Below are 19,578 nucleotides of genomic sequence, written 5' to 3'. Positions count from 1 at the left end.
CAGTGGAGAGTGGCCTATGATAGCCAGATGAAAGAGAGATACCTCGTCAATAGACGGGCTTATCACAATCAGATTAGGATAGTGAAAGCCGCCTTTTATGCTGACAGGATACTGGGTGCAGAGAACTCAGCTAAGGAACTGTTCAGTGTATATAAATCCCTGGCCGTCCCTAAAGCCTCCACAGGAGGGGAAGATCATTCTGCAGCTACCTGCAATCGAATTGCTAATTACTTTGGGGACAAAGTGTCCAAGATCTACTCTGCCTTTCCTGCCCAACCCTCAGTAGGGCACGAATTAGAAGTATCAGTAGTAAAGGAAGCTGGACAAAACATGCTGCTCAACTTTACCACCCCTCCAGCAGAAGACCAAATTAAAATATGCAGTTCAGTGAAATCGGGCTCTCCTCGGGACCCAGCCTCTCCTAAACGGGTGGGGGATAGCCTGATGACACTCGAACCTTACATTAGGCATCTGCTGGATGTTTCCTTCCGGTCCAGTCCTATGCCTGAGGTATGGAAACAAGCTGTGGTGCTTCCCCCTCCGCAAGAAGCCCAATATCAGCTTTGAGAAGCTGGATAATTTGCGCCCCATCTCCCTGCTACCCTATTTTTCTAAAGTGGCGGAAAAGGTGGCCAACGTGCAGCTAATGCAATTTGTGGAGAAGACCAACCTTCTTCATCCCACCCAATTCGGGTTCCGGCCTCGGCATTCGACGGAGTCAGCTCTCCTCATGGCATCCGAAACCATCAGGCAGGGTGCTGAAGAGGGCCAGACTATGGCCTTGATCCTTCTGGATCTCAGCGCTGCGTTCGACACTGTAGCACATTCCATCTTGCTACAGTGTCTGAACAAAGGAGGGGTGAGAGGTGCAGCGCTGAAATGGATCCAATCATTCCTATCTGGCCGAAATTTCCAAGTCAGGCAGGGCGACTGCTACTCGGAGCGAGTAGCCTTGGACCAGGGGGTGCCGCAGGGCTCGTCCCTGAGTCCAACTCTTTTCAATCTCTACGTTGCCCCAGTTGCCACCATAGTGGAGAGTCACGGCCTGCGCATGGTGTCGTATGCCGACGACACGCAGCTGGTCATCTCCCTGTCACGTGCGCCCAGTCTCGCGGCGGACATCTTCAGAGCATGCATGCAAGATCTTGCTGCCTGGATGTCTGCCAATTGCCTCAAGCTCAACGGAGGCAAGGCTGAGGTGCTGGTCGTGGGGGGAGGCCAGGCGGCGTGGACGTCGGCGTGGTGGCCACCATGCCTGGGACCAGCACCAATCCCCTGCCAGGAGGTGAGGAATTTGGGTATCTGGTTCGATTCCAACCTGACCTTCGGACCCCAGATCAATCGGGTGGTCGGATCATGCTTCGGGACTCTCAAGAGCCTCAGGAAGGTTCTGAAGTTTCTGCCTATCAAAGCACGCCAAACATTAGTGCATGCATTAGTCACATCGAAGATGGACAATGGCAATCTTCTCTTTCTAGGGACCTTAGAGAAGAATCTGAGCCGCCTGCAGGTTTTGCAGAATGCTGCTGCCCGACTGGTGCTCAGATTACCTAGAAGAGCAGCCTCCAAAGCGGCGCTCCAGGCCCTGCACTGGCTCCCGGTGAGAAGCAGGGTGGAATTTAAAGCACTCTGCACCTGCCACTGGATTGTCAATGGTAAGGCACCCCTTCCACTGCAGGGACTGCTGACACAATACGAGCCTTCCCGTTCCCTAAGATCTTCCGGCACGGGGCGCCTGTCTATTCCCAAGGTGTCTAAAGCTCGGATGGGCGGAAGATCCTTTAGGTATCTGGCTGCGTCAAGCTGGAATAAACTTCCTGTGGCGCTGCGTCTAGAACCATCAGAACTTATCTTCAGAGCCAAGTTAAAAACATTATTATTTACCCGGTAACAGGTTCCCGCCTTAGTACTTTTCCCACAGCACTCGCTCCTTAGTGCGGGGACACGCCGTTGTGCGTCACCAAGCGCTTTATAAAACCCCCTATTATTATTATTATTATCTTGGAGATGGCTACTCTGCCGGCCACCGATAGAGGCAATGACAACCAAAATTGTATCTGTGATTTGAGTGCTCTTACAGCTCTTCCGAGGTTACCGTCTATCATTTCCTCGGCATCCCTGTATATTTGTATCCCGAGGTAGCGGAAGGTGGTGTCTGCCATTTGAAAGGTGTGTGGCGTGAAGGGCAGTGGCGTAGACGAGCCAGTGGCAGCAAAGTTGTACCCGTATGACTTGGGTTTGCTTATGGTGAGGCCCGATAATGACCTGAATTCCTCAAATATTTTAGGTATAGGATCCAGGTCGCCTCGCAGGTCACGTTGGTATAGGATAATATCGTCAGCATAGGCGGACACTATATGAGTCGTCTCACCTCTTCGAATGCCACAGTGGGGGGCTACTGTCCGGAGTTTACAGAGCAGCGGTTCAAGTGCCAGGATGAATAGGAGCGGGGAGAGCGGGCAACCCTGCCTGGTACCTCTTGCTATTGCTAGGGGCCCTGAGATGTATCTGGATGTGCGCACCCGGGCCGTGGGGCGGGTGTATAGTAGTTTGACCCAAGCAATATATTCGGGAGGTATCCCGAATTTCGTGAGCGTAGCAAACATGAAATCCCATCTGAGGGAATCGAAGGCCTACTTCAGATCCAACGAGATGCAGCCCTCAGAGCCCATGTCTGCCGGGTCACGTAGCATCAGTTGGGCTAGTCTTCTAAGGTTCATGGCTGTACTCCTCCCCGGTACAAACCCGCACTGGTCGGGGTGGATCAGCTGCGGGATGTATTGTGCCAATCTCGTTGCTAGTACCTTGCTCAGTATCTTATAGTCGGTGTTAAGGAGAGAGAAGGGTCTGTAGTTAGCTAGGTGCATCCCATCTTTATCCGGTTTTAAGAGGGAAGTTATCAAAGCCTGGAGGGATGACTGTGGTAGGGAGTTGGTCCGCAGCGCTTCTAGATAAATGGTTTGTAAGCGCGAGGCTAGTAGGTCTATAAATGTGGCATAGAACTCGGCCGGCAGGCCGTCCATCCCAGGGGTTTTATTCCTCGGGAGTGCATGTATTGCTTGTCTAATCTCCGCAACAGTAATATTACGTTTCAAGTCGTCACTTTGCCTGGCAGTGAGTTGGGGTAGTTCTAAATCCCTCATAAAGTCCTCAAGTGGGGTCTGTGAGAGGTGTTGGTGTGGGCCATAGAGTGTGGCGTAGTAGTCCTTAAATGCAGTGTTGATTCCTACTTGAGTCGAAGCTAGTATGCCTTCCTGATCAAGTATTTCCAGGATTGGGTGGTGCGCCGGAGAGTCTCGTATAATACGGGCCAGCAGAGGGCCCGATCTATCCGCCTGTGTGTGCATTCTGTTAGTATATTCCTTGTAGTCTAACAATCTCAAGTCTTCTAGCAGTTCAGCTTGTTTTATATGTGCGTCTTGCAGCGGTGTGAAGTGTAAGTTTGTGCCTGCAGCTTCACTCTCTAGCATTGCCAGTCTACCCTCCACTTCTTTTAGATTATCGATTACTTCCCTCCTCCTACCCACTCGGGTGGCCATCGCTTCCCCTCTGATGAAGACTTTGAAAGTGTCCCATTCTATTTGTCAGGAGCTGGCAGTGTCAGTATTCGTGTCGAAGTAACTCTCAATGGTGTCTGCCATGGACGACCTGAAGACCGTGTCTTCCAGTAGTTCCGTGGGCAATCTCTAAGTCGGTATTGGGGCTAGCAGCCGGCCCCATTGCCAAGTCAACTCGACAGGGTTGTGATCTGAGAGGGTCTTTCCCATGTGCTGGGCCTGGATAACCGATCCCAGTAGGGAACGGGAGCAAAATATACGGTCTATTCTGGTGTGCAGTTGGTGTGGCGGGGAGAAAAAAGTATATTCCCTGTCCAGGAGATGTGTACTGCGCCATGCATCTGCCAGGTCCCACCCCTCTGCCCATTGTGCTAGCGCATCCGCCGGTCTTCTGCTTTCCGTGGCATGCAGTGGCGGGTGTGACCTGTCCAGTGTAACATCTAATACAGCATTGAAATCCCCTCCAACCACCCATTGATGATCTGTCCAGTCCGCTAGGACTCCGTTGACATTTACCAAAAAATTTGATTGGCCCGAATTTGGTGAATACACACATCCAATCACAATAGCGGCCCCATCCAATAAGCCCCTTACAAACACATATCTACCCTCCTTGTCAATTCTCTGCTCTATTGGCTTGAAGGGAACAGAATTACGAAGCCAAATAGCGGCCCCCCTAGAGAATGCGGAGTAGGACGTAGCAAAAAGTTGTCCCTTCCATTTCTTCCGTAGTTTCGAGTTCTCAGCACAGTTCAAGTGTGTCTCTTGGAGGCAAGCCATCATAACTCCCCTACGGTTGAGCTGAGCTAGTATCCTGTGTCTCTTGTGAATCGAGCCCATGCCCCGTACATTCCAGGTGCACAAGTTGTAAACATTAAGTGTCCCCATGACTGATCGTGTGACTCAGTAATGCTGAGCTCGTGGGTGTATACGCCAAGTACATCTTACCACAGGAGAGGAGTGTCATGCAAACAGTTAACCCCTTAACATTAAGGTCCCCAGGCCAACGGGCTCGGGGTCCGAACCATGATGCCCAACATGGGCATAAGTCAAACAGTTCCATGTGCATGTGATGGGGGGTGCAGATCACTTGTGCCTGACTTGTACTGGCCTGCGGTGGCATAGCAGCCCTTAGTAAACCAAACCCGCGGCAACCCACCTGTATGCAGAGAGTGATATGGTTCATACATTACCACCCGGATATCGTTCAAGGCGCTGGTGTTAAAATTCCTCTGCCATCTGCGCCGTGATCTTGGGGAAGAGTTGTAGGCTGTCTGCCGATCCCGACACCTCGGTGTGTGTGTCAGAGTTGCTGGCCAGGTCCCTGGCTGTACCCGCATCATGAGCGGCGAGCGCCTCCCTCGTCAACTGTACCACCGATGATTGATCCTCCAAGCGTTTTTTTGCGGCTTGTCCCTTCGGTGATGACCTTGGCGAGGGGGCTTGTCCGGTGTTGGAAGCGGTGTGTCTCCGGTCCGTTTGACTCCGATGTCCGTCGCTCCTAGTGTCCGTAAATGGGTCCTGCGAGGCCGGCGGCGTTAGCGTTATTTCCATCCATTCCTCCGCCTCCTCCGGCGAATCAAAGATCTATGATTTGTTACCATGTAGTATCTTGAGGCGGGCGGGGAACAGGAGGGCATATTTCAAGTCTCTCTCCCGTAACTTGCGCTTCACCCCCAGGAAGGTGGACCTGGCTCTCTGCACCGTGGGCGTGAAGTCAGGATAGACGGAGATATTCTTGTCCTCATAGCGAATCGGCGCTTTCTCTCGGGCCACGCGCAGCACAGTGTCGCGGTCCTTGTAGTGAAGGAGGCGCGCAATTAAAGGACGTGGTGGCGCTCCTGGTTGCGGCGGTCTTGACGGCATTCTATGCGCCCTTTCTACGCTGTATAGTGCAGTAAGATCTTCCGGGCCCACCATTTTCCTGAGCCAGTCCTCCACAAATTGAGTAGGATTCCTCCCCTCACTGCGTTCCGGAATGCCCAAGATGCGGACGTTGTTGCGGTGGGCTCGTCCTTCTGCATCGTCAACCTTGTCCCACAGCTGCTTGAGTTGTTTCTCCATGCCTTCCAGCTTCGTTGAGTGTTCCGTATGCTGTGGTATGAGATCATTCAGCGCAAGTTTTTGTTCTGAGACCCTCTCCACAAGTTTGTTGTGGTCTGCCCGGAACAAAGAGAGGCCCGTCGCCATGTTATCTATACGTGATTCTAGCGCCTCCCTTGTGGCCCTTGTTTCGATTAGGATGAGGTCCAGTTTGGCGTCTTGTGTTCCTTTCCCTGTCGGCGGGAAATGTCTATATTAGAGGAGGCTAGTGGGTCCTCCGAGCCGGTGGACTGCATGTCCGTCGACGCACCGTGGTCCTGGGCCTTGCCCCTGTGCCTCCCCATCGATCTAGTATGCAGGGTGACGGTGGGTTAAGCGCGCGCTCTGTTCTCAGTCTTTACAGCTTTGCGACACACAGCGTTGTGGGTCCAGGGTATCTTCGCAGCTACCGACGCTACAGTGGAGTAGGCAAAGGTAGTGCTAGTCCCCATGAGTTGGGCAGAGTTTATGGCTCTGTGGCAGTGGCAGTGGTAGCGCTCCTGGCGGGTGTGGCGGCGTCCTGTGGAAGATCCTCCGCGCGGCTGTGGCGCAGGCCTCGGCGAGGTGGTGGGAATGAGCTATTGCGTCGCAGGAGGGGGTCCTTTGGAGGCAGGACAGAGGAAAGCGCCGCGTACCTGCCCCAGTAGAAGCGGTCCTGTAGTCGGCGGCCTGCCACGTGGGCTTCTGCTCAGCTGAACCCCTCGATGTTGCTCGGGGTCGTCACCGATAAGGTGGTTGCAGGGGCCGTGCCGGCGTTGCGTTGTGACCCCAGGGCCACGGCACCTTTGCTGCTTCAATGCGCTTTGGGTATTGCAGACCTTCGCGCCGTCTTCTTAGGGGTCTCGGGGGCCCGGGGAGGAGGCAAGATGGCGCCCGTATCACCACCGCGGCGCCGATTAGTGTCGTGCGGCCGCCGAGTGTCCCAGGTAGCGGCTACAGTCTCCCGGGCGCCAGAGTTCTCTCCCCAAGTCCCCCGGTCTCCCGCTCCTCACCGGCTCGCAGGCGGGTGTGGACACCTCTGCGCCGTACAGTCGGGCGCTGGGCCAGTCCTGATGTTTCTCTGGCTGCGGCCGGAACAAGCAGGTCAGGACGGACCTCCCTGGGCTCTCCAGTGAGGGGGGAAACAGATCGGCGCCGACAGGAGGAGGCGCTGGGCTTAGGTTGTGGGCGCGCAGTCAAGCTCCATGTCCTCGCTCACCTTCGGCGTCCCCTCAGCAGTCCGCCGGCATCCATCGGCAACCAGGCCTCCGGGCTAATTGAGGCCGCGGCTCTCCTCGAGGCAGTAGGCCCCAGCAATCGCCTCAGTCCACCAGGGCGTTAGGTAGCGTCTGAAGGAGGCAGCTCGCCGTCACTGCTCGCCGCTTGCCTGTCGAATCTCCAGGTGTAAAATTGAGGTGGATTGCGCTGTAGGCAGACAGGATAATCAGCTAGTTTCAAGGGCTATGGACGGAGCTCTCGCACTACACGTCCGCCATGATCGGCTCGTGGCCACGCCCCCCCCCCGGATCTATGTTATAGTCATCCCATTGGTTTGTTGGTAGTGCACATTTGTCATCATCATCCCCTTTATCAGGCTGTGTGTGTGTGGGGAACCCTGAGGTGTTATGTGTAAAGGGTCTGAGCTTGGCAATGGTAGTAGTGGGGAAGATGGTGGAGGGGTTTGCGGATTAGGGTATATAGGACTTGTAGCCATGTGCTCTTTTTTTAGAGGAATTTTGTAGCTATTGTCCTCTAAGTTCATCTTTCTTTTGGTTATGGTCCAGTTTCTCCTTCATAATGTCCAGGATAGGTTGAAGAGGTTTTTGAAGGGTATCTTTTGATTTTGGTGCCGAATCGGACTTGTATTTTTTTATTCTTTTGGAGCCAAAGGTTTCAGTTCTGAAGATGGCTTTTCTCGGCTCGGATCCGAGCCGGAAGGCTTGAATGATTGTTTCGGTGCTTGAGCCCGAGGGCGGGGCATTGGAAGCGGCGTCTCAGTGCTGATCATGGCCAGAAGGCAGTGGTGGTGCCGAAGCCTTTTGTTTAATCGAAGGGCACTTGAAGGGCCAAGGCGCTTTGTTACTCACCGCACCCTGTCCCGGTGGAACGTCTTTGGACTCGAACTCTATTTCCAGCTGGGAATCCGATTCTTGGATAGAGAAGGACACCTCTTCTTTTGTCACCTCCATCTTTTTGTGTTCGGTATCTTACCCGAAGATATCCGGAGTGTGTTCAATGTTTTGTCACTGCATGGCCCTTCGCCGAACCCGACAATCCTGCAAAGTCTTTTTCAATCGGAGTGATCGACAAGCATCGCAATCCTCTTCTTTGTGCTCCGGTGAGGGGCACAAATGTACATGTAAATGAAATATGTACATGTATTTATATAGCGCAAATCACCGACCCGGTATCTAAGCGCTTGCTTAGGGAACCCGTCCTGGTATTCCCCTGTGAGATAACCCCGGCAGGGTATCCACAAGGTGAAAGCCAGGCATCCCACCGCGAGGGGCCATTGTGGCGATTAAGCAAGCTACTGCCCAGAGTCGCAGAGTGTGAACCCGTGAATCGAGTAGGCACCGGAGCGAGAATTGTCGAGTCCGTGGACATTTTTTTTTAGGACTCAAGACCCGCCGAGCCGGGAATTGAACCCTGGTCCCGGGCTGACCTCTGCTTCCAGGTCTGCCTGCTCTAACCAGTGAGACACACTTCTCAGTTGCAGACTTTATGCAGTCAGTGCACGGGTACTTGTGGCACAGAGAACATAACTAAAACAGAGTCTGTTCCATCGGCAGAAGACTGGTCAATTCGGAACGCAGTGGAAGTCAAATGATGCAGCTAGGCCCGAAGGCTATGTACAATGTCTTCTCGACTGAATATGGAGAGTTTTCCGATTTACTCAACAAAAGGAGGACAGTGAAATGTGTACGAGAACAATACAGATGAGGGTACAGTGGGTTGCGCACAGAGGAGGATCCTGAAGGACGGTTTCGAACCCCGGAGCCCCGCAAACCACGTTCGAACACAATGGCAGAAAGAAAACAATCGAACAATGGAGTCGATGCCTATGCGCGATATCACCTAAAGGAGTCACCTTAACTTGTGACTGGAAAAGGCTTCTTCGAAGAAAAACCAATTGCAAACATCTGGACCCAGGCATCCGGCCTGAGTATGCAAAGCATGTGTATCTACAGCACACATGCCTCTAATAGTAAGGCACCTGGGTGTGACTGCGTACCCACCGATCTGTGTATAGCACTCCTTGAATTATGGGCTTCCTTGCTCATACAGGTAATGAAAAAAGTGGATGGCCTTGCCGTTCATCTTCGAACAACAGTCGTACGATAAAGAGGTGCGCTAAGGAGCTTAGTTAGCAGAGACAGACATATTGGAAATCTGTCATTGTCAATCCATGCATGGTTATAAGTTTGTAGTTTTAGGTGGGGACACATCCCTTGAACACTGTGAAAAATCGAAGGAAAATTATTTTGGCAAGCTGACAGGAGTCGATGGAGCTCTGGATCCACATGGGAAGGCATGCAAATAAAGGATCCGACATCAGAGCATGGAGATGGCGCAGATACATTGACCAGACATCATATGCTTTGTGGCACTATTGAGACCCAGAGCCGCATGACGCTACCTTGTGACGTGCAAGGGAATTGTTATCAACAATTCTTCAGATCTAGTCTGACACCGGGGGTATTCAGAAGGTGAGGAATTTGCAGTCAGAAAAGTCTATCAGAATGGAAGAAACCAATGGCAGTGTGCTAAAGGTGGTGGCAATGAAGGGGCCCTGAAGTCACTACCGGAACGGAACAAACTTGATGCAGAGCCACGAGACGCCATCTCCGAACATGCAAGGGAATTGCAGAGAAAATTCTCTGGATCCAGTCTGGCGCCTGGGGGTATTTATAAGGTGGGGAAATCTGGGGTTAAAAGTATCCATCAGGAAGCAAAGATACACTGGAGAACCAATGGCTTGGATAATATTAATAGGGGAAAGAACTTTCAAATTTGAATTGCAGAGGTGGACATGATGGGAATGGCCCCTGTCATGGCTCCTCTTTGCAGTCAGGAACCCTTGTATCAGAAAATACTACAGAAGACGGGAATAAAACAGTATGCCATTTGATGGGATGGAGCACAAAATACACCTCTTTGCAGACAGCCTGTAAACACAGACTGACCAAGTACGGTATATGTAGTATGAAGGATATTCTGAAACAAAATGGCATGGTGCTAGACTTATAGGTTAACCTTAAAAAAGCAAAATGCTGGATGCTGGAGGCAGTCTTGCCCTTTTAATAGGCAAAGGAGAAAACTAAGTTTTGAGGGATCAATATTACCCCCTCGTAGTTTTTGAAGGAAATAAAACAAATTCTTAAGAGAAACAATGGGAGAGCATAAAATATGACAAATTAGGTTTACATTGGAACTGCTATATTAAAAATAAGACTGTCACTGAGATTCCAGCATTAGCTTCAGGCACTCCTAGTAGCAATACGCAGAAAATATTTATCAGGCATACAAACTGAACGTAACATCCACATAGAATGGGAAAAAAACGTAATTATCTCAAAAATAAAAAAATTAAAAACTCTTATGCACCAACACGGAGAGGAGTGGGCTCAACTGCTAAACATTTATAAATATTATATGGATCATCAACTGTGGACAGTGTTTGAGTGATCTCTGTCAGCCACAAAGAAACATGAGCTGTACATACACCGAGCTATGATAGGCTGATATATACTATGGCTTCCCAAGCAACACAGACCCAGGGTCGAATATGTCTCCAGCATTACTAGACATCTTATAGAAATATGGGATATCAAGATGTATGTATTCCAATGTTCCCATTTCCTTTCATCCCACTACACCAGACTCCTGATTTTACACTAGCCTTAAATTGGGATTCTTTTGAGAAATGGAAGGTGGTGTAGTGTAGCATGCTAGGAGACCTTTTTTTTTTTTTAGCCAAGACCAGATAAAATCACCTGAAAATTGTATGAAAACTTACAAGACAAATAAACATATGATTTCTCAATACGTGCCTGCCACGCCTTTTGATAAACTGTTTTCTTCCAACAAAGCCCCAAAAGGCTTGATAACCACCATCAATAAGTTACTCATGGCACCCCCAAAGCTTTACAGGTGGACGTGTATGGAAAGAGGTGGACGTGTATGGAGGCCTGAGACAAATTAGAGGTGGGGATCAGAGATAACCGAACAGTGGAAGGGCTCTGGCAAAGTATCCCAAAATCAGTACGGAAAGTATAGTTCAATCTTGTTCTTTTCGATTTCCATTATGATTCCAGCTCCAGGATTGCGGTCCATCACAGAAAGCTATATTCATGTAATAGTCATGAGGCTCCCTCTCAATGGGACGAAAACATTCTGAAGATGTGCCTGGAATAAGACTAACAGCTGCCTGTAAAACAACCTAACCACTGCATCCATTGATTAAAGTGAAAGCAATGTGATGGGTTGTTACTAATTTATAATCTCGATTTCACTTGCTAGTCTCATCACAAGGGAGTCTGCTCTGAAAATGTAACTTTAGACTCCACATTAGACTGAACGTTGGCCTCATCCTATCTCCTTTCACAGGTAGAAATCTATCAATAGCGATCCTCTGTTATTTCATCTTCTTGGCAGTCTCCATGTTGGACAAGATGACCCCTTCTTTACTTCTCATTTCTTGGACTGATAACAATAAAACAAGTTGTAGTGCCTGTTAATTTCACAGAAAACAAGAGTTCAAAGGAAAAGAAAGAGCAAGTTAACACCTTTAAAATGAACATCCTTTTTTATTCATGGACTTTAAATGTTTACACAGATTCCAGGTCAGAAAGTGAAATTAATCAGTTCCCGTACGTGCCTTCACACAACGGCAACTCTTTCCGCCTGGCTGGATCAAACGTAAAAGTAGTACAGTGAACATTGGTATTTTCAACACTGAAAAATAAGGGACAACCCAGGAGGCAGGAAAGAAAAACAACAACACAACTGGAAGTGGTTTCAAATGGCCCTTATCTTTTAGGACCCGAAATATAGTACAATAAATATACAACTATAATTTTTAAACATCATCTGTGAATTTATTACACCCCAGTATCTTAAAAGGAAGGAGAACATCAACCTTAAAGACAGACACATGACCATAGGAGGAACAACTGGAAAAAGGGAAAATTGGTATAATGCCCCAAACCCAGGTGGGCAGAAGCAGGAGTTTTATACAGTGACTTCTTTGTGCATTCGTACACACTACGCTTAAATATGAGAGACAAACTGTACGTTCAAAGAGCTTTACACCCTTGGAAAATTGGATTATGTGCAGTTCCATGGTGGAGCACTACTACGATGAACTTCACAACAGAAATAGCCATGAAAGATTCTAAGGGGCGATGAACTAACACATGGCTTTTTACAGAGGTTTTTAGTTCAAATAACCCCTTTGAAAACTATAGCAGCACCAAAACACGTTCCTTAAGAGAAAAAATGTGACTTGCTTCATTAATTTGCCCTCAATAGCATATGCACCATGGAGAGCGCAGCATTAAAAAATTATAATAAAAAAAAACAACTTTCCCTTGTTCCAGCAACTAAATTAAGAAACAACCAATGAGAGTTCGGCAAGGTGAATAAATGTAGGCAATGTTTGACAGCAGGACGAGGACCAACGGCCGAGCTCATAAAAAAGGATATTTTTCATTCGATTGGGTACACCTTGATAAGTCAATGTCCTAGCACAATGGGCAAATGCTACTTCAAAGTTCGTGGATTGCAAAGAGCCAAAAATGTCATATGATTTAGAGTATTTTCAAGTTTTCTGACAGTTCCTTTTCTAAACCATCCTTTAATTGCAGGCTAAATTCACAATCGCCTAGCTTCAGTTCCCTTTAGGAAGCAGTAATTCAAGGATTTGTTACCAAAAGACTGGCAAGTTCACTATCCATATCATGATGTGTCTTTATTTTTTAGGAATAACACAAACATTTTGCTAGATTTAAAGCCCTTGCCAAATACAGCTTGAAAGTCTCACAACCGACCTCAATTCTTTTGGTGTACATAGATAGCGTAGTAGGGGTCCCAGCCCACCAGTTAAAATGAGAAGCTGATTGGGCGTTAATGAGGGTTTCTGAAGGGCTTCACACAGATCACTCTCCAGAAATGGGAGCACAGGACCAATATACATCAAAGGAAACCATTTTTGTCTTTGGAACTGAATTGGGTTTTTTTCAACATAGTAGTTACCATCAGGCTAACCCCCTCTATACAGCACATATATACACATCTCAGGAGCTGATGGGAACGGTACACATCCGCCACCTGCCAAAGCTCTCCCAGTAGTCACTTCAAACTATTTGACCAAACACACACATTACCAACATTCTCACAGCACAGGTACAGTGAGGCTGTTACAACACTGGAATGCAAAGAAATTGTTTTCATATTCATTTTCATTTAAGACCCTACAGAATGTGAAATGGTTGAATGAGTTACTCCGCTCTACACACACACATACACAAGCAGTCCCACTTCAAGCTCTGCACGTGGGGGAGCAGCTGGTGGTCTGAGATGATGGCTGGAAGGGATAACTGAGGGGAACATGGCTCTGCATTCTTAGTCTTCGAGGCTACGGAAAGCGTTCTGCATGTCCTCAAATAGCTGTGCATAATCGGCCTTGATTTTAGCTTCACCTTCTTTGACTGGGTCCTAGTAAACAGGAAAAAAAGGCTGGTTAGTGGACATTACCCAAAATACACTGTTTTACATCCAAGATAGGTATATCAGACTACATGGAGAAGCAATCTTTTTTAGATCATTAAACATCACGCAGATCACTGCATAATCTAATGAAATAATTGCTACTTACCTCTAATAGTATGTGTTCAGCATGTACAACGAAATTCAAAAGGTATTTTTGTGGCCCTTCTTAAGATCCTATGTTTACAGCGTATAAAGAGAAGGTCCTGCCACAGATGTATTATGAGGCTGAGAATTGATTCTTTAGTTCAAAGTTTGGTTGGGTGAAGACGAAAGGTAAACGTTTTAAAAATCTACTAAATATCCCTTTATATTCCATGGTTCAAGCTTTAGGAGATGACACTAATTTGAAATCCTGGAAGAGCACAGCGGTGAACCTTAGTGTACAGTTTTGGCACAAACGGTTAACAGCTCATCAATCAAAAGTGTTAACATTTTGCAGCAAGGGAATATCCCAGAAAGAATCAAAGTGGGTATTTCTTAATAGTGTACCTTCTAAAAGAATATACAGAAAACTTCTGAGGACATGCCAAGCCACCCCAAGGAGGTGATAGGAGAGTGGCTTTAGCCTGGGACTCTTTATTCCTAAGAATCCACATCGGCCAGGTTAAATATCACTCTTTAAACCACCAAGATCAAGTCCCTGGCACGCTCCCCTCAGTAATCATGTGTAATGTGTATTTAGGTTGGCTCAGTCATTTCCCGGCTGCCTTCAACTGACTTCTGCAAAGCTACCAACAGGCAGATTAACTGAAAGGTGGAGCAGGGGTCTAGAGGCTTACAACAAATTGGTGACACCTGGTCTACCCTCCATAAATGGCTGCACCAAGGCAAGCAATTGTGGTGTAATCATGAAGGAAAGGTTGCAAGAGTTTATTAAATCACATACCATTCTTCGGAGGGACCAGACCTTACTGACCATATTACCTTACTGCTGTATACCCCGCCTGGACCATCCTTGCACTGTTAAATAAACTACAAAGGGCTCAGCAAACCCTGCTCCCAACATCATATAAAGCACACTAATCATGCCTTGAAAGTCCTACACTAGTTCCAAGTAATGGAAAGCACAGTGTTCAAAGACCACACACTACTATGCATATCGTGCTTTAGAGCCACAGCTATGGTTGACTCGCAACAACAACCACAACTCACCAACTGATCAGTAGGTAAGATTTAGATGATGGGGGCATACCAACCACTACACACAAACATCAGGCCTGCATTAACTCAACCACTTCTCTACTCAGACTAAACAAATGAGTTCCTTTATGGGTGGAGGACTGAAAACTCATCTGTTGTGCTCCACCCACACGCCTGCCTCCTTGTAAGGCCAAGGCTTCACCAGCCGACCATGAAATGTAAAAAATAAAATTGAGAACGTTTGAACTCAATAAAAGTTTATTAGTCTTTTTCAAGAATAAAACATGTAGAGTAGAGAAGCACATTAAGGGACATACCAGTAGGGATATGTGTTTTTTTTTGCTGGGGTGAGGATGTTTGGAACTTGTAGGCATTCTTTGTTCCACCCTACTATGCATTATTAGTATACTCTTTTTGGGAGGGAGGGTGAGGGGGTACAGGGGGAGTTTTACATAGCTCAGACTAGACCTGAAGCTTTCAGAGCGCTGTCGATGAGCACCATTTGCGTTACAGACATATACAATATTTTTTGTAAGGCGCCGGGAGATCTACCCAGAATCACAGGATGTGGAGCATCGCTGCCGATACTCGAACCCAATTGCTCAGCTCTAGTTGTTAGGCCACACCCTCTCCCCTATTTATGCCAGTTGCTGGTGCGCCCGCAATCAGACCAGTGCATATCTTCTGTGCTGCAGTTACCAAATATATTTTTCCCTTCCAGCATCTCCCGACTCTTCAGGATATAGTAACATACTAAGGTGGTCAGAAATGTAAAGAAAAGATTGGGGCCGAATTGGGCAAGGGTTGGTGTGCATAAATGTAAGAAAACGTATAGCCTTCCGTTCTGTGTCCCTCCCTCATCTATGTGAAAGCAATCTTAAAAAAAAAATCTTTTTATTCGTTTCACAACTGCAAAACAGTAATCAAATACCCAAGATAACTGTGCAGTCTCAGCGACAAGTGGGAAGCATAGTAAAGTGTTGCATATCAGCTCAGGACATCGCATCATGCGATACAGGGGAAAGAACAGCCAACAATAGGCATGTGTCCATATCACAGTACCTCACGATCTCAGCCGCCCCGATCTGCAGAACACCGGCATTCTCAGTATCCACAATAAGCTCGCCAGCCACCCCAAACCTTCTCCCATTTATGTGGGCATCCCCCACTTCTTCTACTTTGCGACACCAGTCCATATCCTTTCCCAGTCAGTGACCAAGGGGGTGTGTAGAGGCGCACCACGCGTGCGCCATGCTTTTGAGTACTTGGGCCACTCCAGTTCACCCTCTATATCCAACAGGAGACATTTTGCATCTAACGGGGCCTTCAAGCCCTTTACCAGTGCCAATACTTGTGTTATCCCTCCCAGTGTGTCTGAATGACTGGGCAGGTCCAAAGTATATGGATGAAAGGGCCCTCTCGACCACAGCCTTTGAGACAATGAGTGAGTTCCCCTTTCCCATTCTGTACAGGAGTGTTCTAGAGACTAAGGACTGTTCATTATGCAACGTTAAATTCATTTTGTTTTGTTTCTTCAATTAATTGTAACCCTGCCCTGGTTGCAACAACACTTGGGCTCTGCAGGGCCTCCTGCCATTCGTCTTCATCTAGTTCTCCCACGTCTTTTAACCAGTAATGTGAAGGAGCTGAGAAACCATGCTGACTGCTTAACAAAATGGCCAAATGTAATGAAAATGTAAAAAAATAAACATTATGGAAATCCAGCTATGTGTTGGGGCACTTGGTTGGCGCGCATAAGAATCACAGAAGGATAACTTTGATGGCAAACTAGTGGTGCTTGCAGGTACCCTTCTTTCTTTCAGCATGGGATGTGAAGGAAAAAGGATGGGACATTGGGAGGAGACAATCCTTAATCTTGGTGTGAGCTGCTGCAGAGCTCTTATTAGACCAAATAAATTGAAGATCAATGGGAAGGAGGACAGAGCATTGGGAGCACCTCAGGTATTTCTCTTGAGGTTGGGAGTAGATGACCTGTCTTAAGCGCAGTATGGGGAGCAGGTTACGTAAATCCTGCGGCATGGGCAGTGGTGCAGCTGAAGAAAAAATAAAAGAATTTGGGGCGCTGCAGAGCGAAACGCGCCTATGATGCTGGACCCCTGATCATCCGTGGCATTAGCATATTTACTGAACTGTTGTAGGTAATACAGGCGAGAATAACTGCCCCAAACGTTTGCCTAGGTATGGAGTAAAACTACCTTGCTTTTTTACTTGTTGCGTTTTTTCCTGATGGGATTTGGCCCGAGGTAGATGTGGGTCTGGATGGGAATCGCAAGGCGATCAAGCGCTGCCTTGGGGCTCACTGCGCCCAGCGTTCTTTGTCTCTTGTTCAGTCTCCCTGATCGACTGGATCTTTTTCTTCAGCTTCTACGGCCATATTATGGCAGAATCCGTTCCCTTGACTGCTCTTCTTTCCAATCCCCCGTCAACACTTGTCGGCTCACTCTGAAGCTGTCAGTGGCGCTTCTCCCTGCCTGTGGTGTGTGCTTCCCTGTCAGTGGCGCTTCTCCCTGCCTGCCCTGTCAGTGGCGCTTCTCCCTGCCTGTGGTGTGTGCTTCCCTGTCAGTGGCGCTTCTCCCTGCCTGCCCTGTCAGTGGCGCTTCTCCCTGCCTGTGGTGTGTGCTTCCCTGTCAGTGGCGCTTCTCCCTGCCTGTGGTGTGTGCTTCCCGGTCAGTGGCGCTTCTCCCTGCCTGCCCTGTCAGTGGCGCTTCTCCCTGCCTGTGGTGTGTGCTTTCCTGTCAGTGGCGCTTTTCCCTGCCTGGTGGTGTGTGCTTCCTGGTCAGTGGCGCTTCTCCCTGTCCTGTGTGCTTCCCGGTCAGTGCCACTTTTCAATTCCCCATTGCGTGCACTGCACTGTTAGTACCACTTTTCCCTGCCCTATCAATAACGCTTCTCCCTGCCTTGTGGTGTGCGCTAATCTGTCAGCTCCCTTTTCTCCCGCCCTGTAGTGTGCGCTGCCCCCTTCTCCCTGCCCCGTGTTGTGCGCTGCCCTGTCTGGGTCCCTGCTCCCTGCCCTGTGTGTTGCCCTGTCGGTGCCCCTTCTTCCTGCCCTGTGGTGTGTGTACTGCCATGTTTGGGGTATTTGTTTCTGATTGTTTCCGTCAGTCCCCCTTCTCCTTGCCCTGTGGTGTGTGCTGCTCTGTCGGTGCCCCTTCTCCCAACCCTGTAGGTTATTTTTCCCTGTCAGTGCACCTTCTCTCTGCCCTGTAGTGTGCGCTAAGCGATACCAAAGGGGATGATGGACGGAGCATTTGAGCAAATCAAACACTCACCCCCAGTCAACTGATCTGGGTTTATTCCATCATCATTCTTTAGCTCACTCCACCACCCCAGTTCAGACATGGCTATATGCAAATCTTTCTGACCCTGTGCCTCATGGGAACAGTCTAGCCCGAACTGCCAAGCCATGTCTTCCCTGGACCGGAAACAAGCATCCTGGGACCGGTTTCGGGTTCATAACCCTCATTTTGTCATACTTGTTTCCAGTCCTGGCAGTTCTGGCTGGCAGTTCTGGCTGGACTGTTCCCATGGGGCACAGGGTCGAGACTGATCTGCATATGGCTAGGTTCCAACTGGAATGGCATGGTGAGCAAAAAAACGATGGATTTAGGCCCAGATGTCTGTACTGGGGTGAATGTATAACATTGTTCTGCATTCTGTCCATCAACTGTTGTTTTTGCATTGTGTGCGCTGCCATGTCAGTGCCCCTTCTCCCTGCCCTGTGGTGTGTGTTTCTGTCAGTATCCCTTCTCCTTGCCCTGTGGAGTGCGCTGCTCTGTCAGTGCCACGTCTCCCTGCCCTGTGCGCTGCTCTGTCAGTGCCCCTTCTCCCTGCCCTGTGGTGGGCGCTGCTTCTGCCACCTGAACGAGTGTGTCACTTGCCTGTGCCCGTCTTTCACTGCTCTGCTCAACCAGTGGCACGATCTAGCGTCTTTTTTTTTTTAACACACTTTATTATCGACTGTAACAGAAGCAGGAGAAAAATACAGATCAATGATAAACATTGCCAGTCATTTTCGCTTTTCCTCCCCAATCTCAGATCGGTCAATTGCAGCAAATTACAATCATTGTACCTGTACAGCACAACTCAACCACGATCTGCATACACTGCCTATCTTAGCTGCCCCCCAACAAATTAGTGCATTACCATTCAGTATATAATCCGATTGTCAGTACAATAACGTGTATTCATTCCCATTTTCTAGTAAACGAGTCTGCTAACTTAACTTGACACCAACAAACCCCTCCCACCCCCCCATCCCCTCCTGGTCATTCCATCTCAAAGCCGTACCCTCCGCAGGTTTTCTCGGCATCCCGTAGAATACAGGGTATAGAATGCTATAAAAGAACAGTGTATTCATTTTACACTAAAGGGGTCGTAAAGCACGAGGGGTAGGAGAAGAAATGTGTCTTACTGGGATCTAGACAGGGAGTCCAGGGAGAGGTCCATCGCCTCTAGGGCAAGCATCAAGGCCTCCCACTCCAGAGCTATTGGTTGTTTACGTAGCCCCCTCTCTTCCTCCCTACGAAGGGTCGGTCCTTCCGCCCTACCCCATTGAGGAAATAGAAATTTTTAGGTAGCTAATGTGTCCCCCACTCGCACCCTATCCATACACACGTGTCCCATGTATGTCATGTAATTCCTTTTCCGTGCCTGCTAGAAAGACGCATATGCATTTGCGTCCAACGTTAACATGTCAGTTATACAGTTCTCCAAGAAAATCACGTTAATTAGGCTTCTAGGCCTATGGTGCCAACGTCTTTACATGGTACACTTTTGAAACTCGCACACGTTTTCTCCATGTTTTCTGGCCCAGCCGAGCCAGACCCTCAATCGAGGCTCCGAGTTCTTTTCTGCCTCTGAAAGCTACAGTTTAGGTATGCATCCCTGACCTCTGCCTTACATCCTGCTCAGACGAGCGGTGCCCGGCTCGGCCTGCTTGCCAAGACGATGTTTTACCTACAAGTTATCTGCTCAGCCTCCTCGAAAACACATTCCAGTCTAGTGAAATAGGTAAACATGTTCCCGG

General features: G+C 48.6%; 1 protein-coding gene across 3 annotated transcripts in view; it reads right to left on the bottom strand.

Annotated features, from left to right (window-relative positions):
- Nucleotides 1-11,408: 11,408 nt before the first annotated feature.
- The window catches only part of ATP6V1A (ATPase H+ transporting V1 subunit A), a 328,148-nt gene continuing 319,978 nt past the window's right edge, over nucleotides 11,409-19,578 (bottom strand). For all 3 annotated transcript variants that reach the window (XM_086935581.1, XM_086935582.1, XM_086935583.1), the window contains exon 16: nucleotides 11,409-13,337. In XM_086935581.1, coding sequence (XP_086791707.1) covers nucleotides 13,245-13,337 — 93 coding nt within the window. In that variant the 3' untranslated portion in view covers nucleotides 11,409-13,244. The remainder of the gene's footprint in view (nucleotides 13,338-19,578) is intronic.

Source organism: Lissotriton vulgaris, chromosome 8 (genome assembly GCF_964263255.1).
Source record: "Lissotriton vulgaris chromosome 8, aLisVul1.2, whole genome shotgun sequence".
Classification (NCBI taxonomy): Eukaryota; Metazoa; Chordata; class Amphibia; order Caudata; family Salamandridae; genus Lissotriton; species Lissotriton vulgaris.
The sequence above is the reverse complement of the archived record's forward strand: the minus strand, read 5'-3'. Positions and strand labels throughout refer to the sequence as shown.